This window comes from Ostrea edulis, chromosome 1, assembly GCF_947568905.1.
Source record: "Ostrea edulis chromosome 1, xbOstEdul1.1, whole genome shotgun sequence".
NCBI classification, from domain to species: Eukaryota; Metazoa; Mollusca; class Bivalvia; order Ostreida; family Ostreidae; genus Ostrea; species Ostrea edulis.
Genome location: NC_079164.1, coordinates 74472422 through 74482685, shown reverse-complemented (window position 1 = coordinate 74482685; position 10264 = coordinate 74472422). Strand labels below are relative to the sequence as shown.

Below are 10264 nucleotides of genomic sequence, written 5' to 3'. Positions count from 1 at the left end.
TTAATAGCAGGGAAAAGGTTTTCATCAGGGGTTTGAATTGTTGCAAGAAACACCTTGGGTCAGGGAGAATGTGAAGAGTCATCACATGACCTACGCTTTTAGTATGTGAATAGGTCCATATTGTCTTGTTACAGTTGATAAGGGAGGCCTTGATGGTATATATCAGAGATATATATGTCTCAGTAGGTATGTACTGGCCCAGAAACTGACCAATCACTAATAAATGATTTGATCAAAGAATTATAAAAGCAGATCATATTCCCATTTCTAAGTACATTCCTTCATACAACAGAAGATGAAGATTTTTGTGCTTGTGTCGCTTTTTGCAGTAGGGTATTGCCACATCTGTCTCCTTAGTCCTCCCCAGAGAGGTACCATGACGGGGATTAATTCTCCCGGGGCTAAGGACTGTATCCTGACCACAGCCCCGTGCGGAGGACGCCAGCCAACGCGTGACGCTACCTTCTACGGACGCGGCGAAAACATCACCGTTACATTCATGAAGAACTTGGACCATTACAACAAAACAAGTCCTGGAAAGTTCGTGATTTCTCTTAGTGAGCGTGAAGGTACCACTCCAAAAGTCTTGGCCACTGTTCCTGACGGAGGTGAACCCTCTCTCCATATCTACACGGTGAAAGTTCGCGCCCCAATGGAACCACCTAACACCATGCATTACCTGCAGGTTACTTACGAACCTAACAACGCCCAGGCGCCCAAAACATTTTACCAGTGCGCAGACGTAGGATTCGAACCTAGGAATGGATCCGAGTGAACGTTTTGACAATCAAGTTCTATTGTTTATATATTTAAATATTTGCCAAATGCAATGTGACATGTTTTTCTTAACGCTGTAAAAATAGTAGTAATTATTGTGACTTTAATATTCTGGTATTATAGAATAGAACATAAAATTATTGGTTTGTATTGCATCAGAAAAAGAAATTTTGAGGTCTACAATATCCCTACCCCTCTCTCTCTCTCTCTCTGTGTGTGTGTGGACAATGAAACCTGGTTAGTGACAATCTAATTAAAACCAGACTTCTTAGATCCGCGCCGTATACTCTGAGATGTGAGCGTATCCTAGGATCTGATTTTAATTAGATTGGGTTAGTGAGGACGTCCTCACAATGTTTAGAAGAGAAAATACGGATATGTTATTGTAAAGGCAAAAAATGTATTGTGTTAGGTATAGCTATAGGGACATCTATAAAAGTTTATCTAATGCTCTCTTTCGAATTGTGAAAAAAAGGGTTTTGAGAGAGAACATATCCCCACATCACTTGTCCTCACTAATCTAATATTTTGTATCTACATCTTTCACATGCTGTGGATCACGTTTTTGAAGACAGAATTTTTCCTCGTAGTGTACTTTCTGTCCTCACAACTTTTGTCAAATGGTTAAAAATTGTTCTCGCTATACACGTTTTATCCCCTTCTCTCTCTCTCTCTCTCTCTCTCTCTCTCTCTCTCTCTCTCTCTCTCTCTCCACCGACAAAATAGATACCATCATTAAACAGCTGTTAAAGAAATGGAACATGAGTTTAATTTGACATGGACACTTTGAAGACGTATTTACCTGTCTGGAGATGTTCAACGTGACCAGGCATACAGAACACCGACACACTCAACCATTTCATTCCGATTTTCGTAAAATACAGTTAATTGAGGTTAGAGGAGTTTAACTTTGTTTCAAGAGAATAGTTGGATTGTTATTTTAATTCAGAAAGGATATTAACATAGTTAATGGTTAACCAAACGACCACGTGCAACTTGGAGGCTAGTAAACCACGTGTAAACGGCGCAATCCTGCAAGATTTATGTGTGTAATTGGAGGCTAGTAAACCACGTGTAAACGGCGCAATCCTGCAAGATTTATGTGTGTAATATTGCTTTGATATGTTTCTTTGAAACTTCATTACAGATACAAGTGTTTATTTTCCTGAGAAAATATCGAATCGTCTGAGAGAAGTGCACAAAAGTTGCACGGATTTCACTCAGACTGAGAGTTTTACATTAAGCTCTCTCTTTCTCTTTCTCTCTTTCTCTCTCTCTCTCTCTCTCTCTGGATTATTCCAGTGACCTGGAGTCTAAACAGATGACACTGACCGTGTTAGATAAGTGACTGTTCAAAGTTGGGTGATAGCTGTATGGAATTTTTCCTGTATTATTATTGAATGGTGTGTTGACATGATGAAATGAAAAATGACCTGATTAAAAAACTACTTTAGAATCCAGAAAATCAACGTACCACGAAATGGTGAAGGATATGTAAATATGTCAAATAAATATTTAAATTTTATTTGAAATTAATCAGAAGAAAAGTCATGATTTTAATTTCAGAATAGTGAGAGTGTTTATTATAATATATCTATGTAATGCAGGGGGAGATCCAGGAATTGCGGTTACGGGTGGCGCCACTTTATGAGGCAGTGAGCCCAGGGTGAAGCCCCTAGTGGGGGTCCAGGGGGCTTCACCCCCAGAAGCTCCTGGGTTTTACAGATTTTATGGGGCTTGAAATATTTCTCCTATTTAGTCATTTGTACTTTTTCCTATCATTTTAATAAGGTGAAATTAATAAAATTACCCAAATTTTAAGGGTTTGTTTTAGAAAAAATTAAGTTCTCCCAATAAAGTAATTCAAGAAATCAAAAGATTTTGTCATTTATTTCTCCGGGAGTGGAAGAAATTATTGCTTCTTTTATCGTTTAGTATATTTTCCGAAACAAGATACCGCGATTTTAGGGGGGAGGGGGGCTGCGCCCCCCTCTAAATCCGCCACTGTAATGGTGGTAAAAAGAAGGAAAATGATGATATTGTAAATTAAATATTCTAGTATATAACGTGTAAGGGCAGATCATGCAGTGCCATGCAAAGAATTACAGCGGTAAAGTACTCGTGTGTAGCGGTGTATAAATGTTGCTCGGTAGATGGTAGACAACGGCGGACGTTTAGCTCACCTGAGTCGAAAGCTTGAAGATTTACTGGATCACTAATCTTGCAGCATATTTATTATCAAATCCAGTTTGTCAACAAATAGGGCGGCTTTTTATTTAAGTTTTATAATATAATACAAACCGGTAGGAAGATTTCATATTCAATGACATTGGAGAAAAGATATATTAGACAATTATATTTTTGAAAGGAAATGAAATGACCAACTTTGAGATATATCGCTATTTATTTATTTATTTTTAGGTATGAACCAAAATCCCTAAACTTCACTGCAATCGTCTAGCACAGAAGCAACACAGTTTCATAATAAGAAATTCCAGTATGTTTAAAAGAATGGACTTAGATGAGTGTTATTTGAGGATGCGATCCGTAAACTACAGTGTAATAAAAGCTGCACTGATGACTAATATTGACGAGATTTTTATTAGGTGTAACACCGTCTAAGCTGCATTGTTGTAAGCTATTTGATAACATTAATTTTTGGGGGTATACAAGGAAAATGTATATAATTATCAAATCATTGTCATTATAACAAATGTACTAAATACAAGTGAGCATTTACAATGACGTGAGTTTGATAGGGGAGAAATATTGTCGCCACGTACCGCTGTTTTCTCTTAGAAGTGTACAATGCATATAAAGTTCTGTAAGAAAATTGTAGGTCAGAAAACTGCCAATAATTTTGTTTGTTTTGAATTGGATAGACTCCCAGTAATTGTGGAAATGAGATTAAGAACGCATATGTTTAAATTCTGGTTTAAAGTAAGAAAGTATAATACATGTAATTGTATTTTGAAGGCTCAAGAACATGACTCTGCATACTGGGGATTGGATTGCATGTATAAACGAGGAATCGGCAAGACTTGGTTTACATTTTTATAGAATTCTAAAATGTTGAAGACAAATGTTCATGAACAAAGAATGATTCATGTTCACGGAGAATGTATATTCTCGTTTATTTCCAATTCACCGAAAAATCAACTTTATAAATACTTTGTAAATAATTTCGATTTATACAAATGTATCTGATAAAACCAATAGATGATAAGTATTTAAAACAATTAACAAAATTAGATTATCCAGTGATCAATTGAATATAGAAGACAGAATAAGGTTGTGAATATTTGTTCTTGATGGATATCATTTTGTTTTAAAATGTCCATTTTATAGTCAATTAACTTCGACGTTGGTTTATAAAGAAATACAGCAATGTCAAAAGAGGTGTTTTCAACGTGAGATTACAAAGTAGTCGCAATATGACAGAGTTGTCGAACCTAGGGAAGCAATGCACTGTGGTAGATTTTTTTTTGTTTTGTTTTGGTATGCTATATTCATGTGTGTTTGAACCTGTAAAGAAACTGAAACAGATGGTAAGATGTGGCTGCTCAGGCGAGAGACATGAACATGATCAGCTGTAATATTTCTGTTATTATTCTTGGTATTAGTTTCGATAACTATAGCAATTTTGAATTATCTCTCTCTCTTTTACAATCCACCCCGGGACCCATAGGTACTTAAGTCCAAGACCCCCCACCCCACCCCACCCCCCCCCCCACCCCCCCCCACCCCCCCCCCTGAATAACGTACATGAGCTGATTTAATTATTTTTTGTTGTTGTTGAAAATCTCTCTAATGAATGTCAAGACAACAATGTCTTGCATACCCCTAAGTCCAAAATACTCTCACTGGCTATTATATAGCAGTTATTCTGTTATAAATAACCAGTGAGGGTATTTTTTTTAAAGGTGGTTATTTTGGACTTGTAAAACTTTACATGTAATTGAATGTATGATATCCTTAAATCAATTACTGATATCTTAATGTATCAAATCAAATAAACCAAATTATGTTTTTATCTTAAGTTTTGTTTCTGCCACCCGACTCTTCAGACCCATTGCTTCTGAGGATTAGTCCATACTCCCTCCCGCTCCATCCTTCTTGCATCACATGATTGCGCGCCATGAGAGAACATATGCTGATTCCTTTAATTAATTCATGATCATATAGATTGGTTATATTGTGACACTTCAAATCGATGTTGTCTTTCTGATATCAAAAGAGCCATTGACAAGTTAAATATGAAAATATTCATCGTTAATGCAACCTCGTGCACAGTCGAGAAGCCATGATATCCGACGACTGATTTATAAAAATCTGTCATTTTTAAAGGTACCTAATTTCTGGACATTATATGTTTTGGTTAACTGAATTTAAAAAGTTCATAAAAGAAACTGCTTTTATTTCAATAAACACGTGTAAATTATAGCAGAAAGGACTATTCCGGATACTCAAATAAAGGGGGAAGCCTCACTATAAAGGGGAAGACTGGCTATACAGTGAGACCCCCCTCCGAAATCTGGCTATATAGTGAGACTCCCCCGGGAGAAGTCTCGCTATATAGCCAGTCTTCCGGGGGAAGTCTCGCTATATAGCCACTCTTCCGGGGGGAATCTCGCTATATAGTCAGTTTTCCGGGGGAAGTCTTGCTATATAGCCAGTCTTTCGGGGGAAGTCTCGCTATATAGCCACTCTTCCGGGGGAAAGTCTCGCTATATAGCCACTCTTCCAGGGGGAAGTCTCAGTATATAGCCAGTCTTCTGGGGGTCCAAGTCTCGCTATATAGCCATACTTCTGGGGGTCCAAGTCTCACTATATAGCCAGTCTTCCGGGGAGAAGTCTCGCTATATAGCCAGTCTTCCGGGGGGGGGGGGGGTCTCACTATATAGCCAGACTTCCGAGGGAAAGTCTCGCTATATAGCACATACCGGCTCTTGTGATTATATAGCGATGAAAATAAGGACAGTTCACTGTTGTGTGGGTAATATTACACAACTAGCTCATCATGATCGGAAACTGCTGAAATGAAGTATTTGAATCATGTCAGTGAATCAAGTCTGGCTGTGACTACATCTGTATTATATTTGATCCATATTGTAGCTATACTGCACTGTTTCTCCAGGTTTGACGTCAGTCTCCGTTTAAAAACGAGCAAAATATCCCTATAAAAGACACGCGATTCTGTTTTATTCGAAATTAAAAACGAACAGAACTGTGAGTCATATAGCCAGCCTAGTAGTATCGATCATATCACTCATTGGGTCTTCAGATTGAGTTACAAAGTATGCATTTGTAATCTGTATGAATATGTATTATATTATTTCGTAGTTCGTAACTCCCATTCCCGAACACGAGGATCTCATCGAAAATGTTATCAGTATCATTGCCTTTCCGTCCGCTCCACTTCTGTCCATGCCATTGCCTTTCTGTTCGTCCCACTTTATGAAATATTTGTGTTTTATTACTTTATATGATAGTGATCAAAGAGAATTAGAAGCTCTTATTTGGTATGAAGTTTTGTCTACGACCATACAATGTGTTAAAACCCAAAACCATGGTCATTTAGACATAGTCACGGTCACTGATTAAGAAAATTCGAAATTCTGCCTGGGTCATACGGTGCTCATAATGGAGAGACATTACAAGCCCATACTTAGTACAAAGACTGGTTTGTCATGGCCCACATCCACAATATTGTCATTGAGATACGATGTTTGATATATTGGATAAGACATGGATATTACTTCGTACGACTCTGATTTAGCTGAATGATCAGCTTAAGAATTCTTTAGCAGAAGAGTGTGTATGTGTATATATATATATATATATATATATATATATATATATATATATATAAATATAATAGCAAATCAGTCAGCAGCTTTTTTCTGGATCCGCCCCTGCATCATACTACTACCGCGTTCATTTGTTTTGCCTGTATTCTTGCACTGATCTCAGTATGAATTTAGTAAAAGCATTCTTTGATCCCTCTATTGTTGTCATGTTCAGCAGTTAGCATTAATTGCTGTTTCCTGTCATGCTAACGGCAATCGTAACTGACTTTTAAGCAGTAATGAAGTGATCTAACATAAAACTATGGTGTAACCAAATCGCTGCATGCTTCCAAGCTCAATGTTCTTGGATGCTTTCGTTATTTCGCAATAAATCTATCAGAGGGAAATAACTTTCCTTCACTTTATTCTGAAAAATAAATGACTAAATAAATAAATGCTGCTAATCTATAAAAGCATGGACATCGACACCACGTACAACGGGTGTAAGTCTTGAAAGTTTGATTGAACGCTGGATTTCCATGAGTTGCGATGAGATCCCTTATTTTAGAGATTGTAAAATCTGAGTGGAACACGAAATGGTGAGCAAACTTACAACTAAATACACATATACTGAACATCAACACAAAACTCGCACGATGCCTGTAAATATTCGTTACACTGACCTGTAAGCAGCACCATTGTATACACACTCATGTACTAAAACGTACATGGTTTCCTTACAGTCCGCGTCACGTTCACTCCACTTGGTCCTATCAAACATTTAACAGACATGACTGAATTCATCTAAGGCAATATACTCTTTCAAACAAGTTGGAAGGATAAGCTTTCTGATATTCTTTAAAATCGAGCTGTCTCTTGAACCTTTGTTGAGCGATTGTCGAATACTGAATCTACAGATATCTGAAAGTGGGGTTGGGTTGTGGGCACGGTTCCTTAGCCATGTCATCATCTGGACGCCATTTGTTGAGGTATCTATCCCTGAGAAAGCTAAACGTCTGAAAGACCTCGAGAATGTAGGAATACGTCTATTGCACTGTTCCACTTCATCAATGGTTAACTGGTACCCACATAAGACCATCAACTTAACAACAGTTGGGTCACACCTTGTGAAAGCGTCGACGAGGGGAGATCGTCCGTACTGATCCTGGTCAGGAATCTGGCAGCCATTATATAACAGTAATCCCGCGATGTAACTGTTTCCAAGAGATATAGAAGACATTAACGGAGACCACTGACCGTCACATTGGCTTAGTCGACTACCGTTGTCCACCAACATTTTAGCAATGGAGTCCAGACAGCTGTATGCATGTCTCTGAGATATACGGTAGTAGAAAATCGCTGTAGAAAACGGTGTTGCTTTGTACTGGGTGACGGCGTTGACATCAGCGCCACCTTTGATCAATCGACGCACGATATTCTCATTTCCAACCCGTATTGCTTCATGAAGAGCTGTCCAGTCATTTTTGGTTTTGGAGTTTATATTAGCCCCACGTTCACATATAAGATAAACGACGTCTTCCAAATTTGTGTGAATTGCCCTTTGTAATGGGCTGTTTCCGACATTGTCCAAAACGTTGACGTCACATCCACACGTGATCAGGTATGACGCAATGTCACTGCCGTAGTGGTTACAAGCTATGTGTAACGGGGACTGTGATTTGTTGTCTGTGGCGTTATAATCCCACTTGTTTTCCACCAGTAAGTACACAATATTTGTGTAGCCGTACTCGGCTGCCCAGTGGAGCGCCGTACGGCCAAACCCATCAACGAAGGCCTCATTCCTATAATTCCCACTGGATAAAATGGACCGAACCTGTTTTTCTTTACCGGATTTAACGGACTCCAGCAGAAAATAGTCATCTTCCATAATGATCTTGTTGGGCATTATATTCATATAAAATGTCTCGATCTTTCATTCGAGAATGGACAATAGTCGATCGTTCCTTGGTCTACTTCTGGGAGAGGAGTCTTGCACAAATTTCCTGATGACTTCGTTCCCATTCGCAGTATCTACTCCTGCAGATCAGAAACAACAAATTAAAGGCCTCAGAATACAACGCAAACAACACTTAAACCAATTTCTGATTCACGCATTTGTGTTACATACACACTCTTACATCATGTACTTTATCATTGTAAAAACTTGCCTCTCTCATGGCTATTCCACCATTGTACTTTTCACTTACCCTCTTCCCTCTTTGTTTCCCTCAGGACCATAAGCACAAAAATACACAAGACAAAATTTGCTCATGCGCATGTAAAAGTTTGTTGTGAGGAAATTATAGTATGAGTTTGATTGCCAAAAAACATAAGTAGTTAAGCGGCCCTATCTGATGCCATCTCGTTCCATTCAGTTTCTGATCTTGCTCCTGCGAGCAGACGTCGGATGCGTGCCAAACATAAACACAAATATCATATAGGAAGCTCCTGTGTAGCAGAATTGCGCGTGTATCGGTAGCGATTGCTGATAAAAATATTTATTTTTATCAGTAACATTGAAGGTCAAACGGTCAAAATTATGTCTGGTTAAAGGTTTCTATAATATAATCTAATGTCATTACACTTAATTTCCTTTGTGGTTATTTGCAAGATGATTGAACATCAGTATGTATGTACACGTGTTGTTCGATGTGTGTAACTACCGTTTCTGGTCAAAATTAGACGTTGTACAGCTGTTCTGTTTGGAATCAATGGCAAAACGAACAGATTGAGCGGGTTGGTTTTTTTTTTTTTTTTTTTTTTTTTAAATCTGCAACGTTTGATTAAAGAACAGAAACAACGTGAGGGCGTAAATGAAAGTCGTGTTAGCGACATTTGTTCAGGAAAGCCCCGCACACATCTTGTAGGTAAATGGCAAGAACTTGTACATGGATATAGCACTGTTCGACGCAGAGTGTTAATTGTTCGTGACATATGTAATAAGTACAAATGCATGTAAAATGATGTTCACAAGTAACAGATTGAGATAACACATCTTCTAACACCTGAACATTACGTGTGCTGGATTCACAATGGATGCATGTATTGCTAAGTATATCTCTCCTAGTACCGCTATCGATATATGTTTTGAAATTTTAGGAAGAATTTGAGTAACTTTTTAAATCTGGAATGAAAATGAATGGAACGTAGTGGGTGACACACTATATCTCTCTCTCTAAACAAAAACTGAAATACCGATATGACCTCTGGTATATCCCCAATTTTCCCCACGAGAGTTAAAGCTTTGTAGCTAATGACAAACTGAACATGTATATACTCGGGTGCAGTATGCGACACGAGAATATCCAGGAATATATAAATAACGAATTATAAAATATTCATCAAAAAATATATAAAGGAAATTGTTTTTAGGATGTTAAAAATACAATCTTACCGCTGTTCTGCCAGGAAAATAGCTCTTATATAGATCTTCATCCGTCATAGAAGTGACAGGTTTTTTAAGGACAGACTCATCTTTACTCCTAGCTGCGGAAACCAGCACTAATGATGGAGGCCCACTAGGGGTTAATTTTAAAGGGACTCGCACGCCTGAGTGATTTCCCGTGATGCAGTCAGGTGGTCATTCCGGATGTTGTGGTCATGCACAAGTTCAATGTATCATCATGTTACATCATGAGAATTCAATTATTTGTCCGGTTCAACGTTTCTTAATTGCATGATCTGTAAATCAATAAATT

At 38.0% G+C, this 10264-nt stretch overlaps 2 protein-coding genes across 4 annotated transcripts; one reads left to right on the top strand and one right to left on the bottom strand.

Annotated features, from left to right (window-relative positions):
• Window positions 1-265: 265 nt before the first annotated feature.
• On the top strand, window positions 266-914 carry LOC125682059 (uncharacterized). Its single transcript, XM_048922443.2, has one exon. It carries the CDS (start codon window positions 296-298, stop codon window positions 773-775), a length of 480 nt encoding a protein of 159 aa, XP_048778400.1. The 5' UTR covers window positions 266-295; the 3' UTR covers window positions 776-914.
• A 6059-nt stretch (window positions 915-6973) lies between these two features.
• On the bottom strand, window positions 6974-10264 carry LOC125682001 (poly [ADP-ribose] polymerase tankyrase-2-like). 3 transcript variants are annotated; one of them, XM_048922380.2, is made up of 2 exons: window positions 9961-10264; window positions 6974-8603 (listed from the first exon to the last, which is right to left on the bottom strand). In XM_048922380.2, exon 2 carries the CDS (start codon window positions 8479-8481, stop codon window positions 7348-7350), a length of 1134 nt encoding a protein of 377 aa, XP_048778337.1. In that variant the 5' UTR covers window positions 8482-8603; window positions 9961-10264; the 3' UTR covers window positions 6974-7347. The 3 variants fall into 3 exon arrangements, with proteins under 3 accessions (XP_048778337.1, XP_048778329.1, XP_048778345.1); XM_048922372.2 differs by lacking the exon at window positions 9961-10264 and adding an exon at window positions 8735-9954; XM_048922388.2 differs by lacking the exon at window positions 9961-10264 and adding an exon at window positions 8774-9954.

What these genes read in the sequence shown, in the direction of transcription:
- LOC125682059 (XM_048922443.2), top strand. Translation starts at nt 296, where the DNA reads ATGAAGATTTTTGTGCTTGTGTCGCTTTTTGCAGTAGGGTATTGCCAC.
- LOC125682001 (XM_048922380.2), bottom strand. Translation starts at nt 8,481, where the DNA reads ATGAATATAATGCCCAACAAGATCATTATGGAAGATGACTATTTTCTG.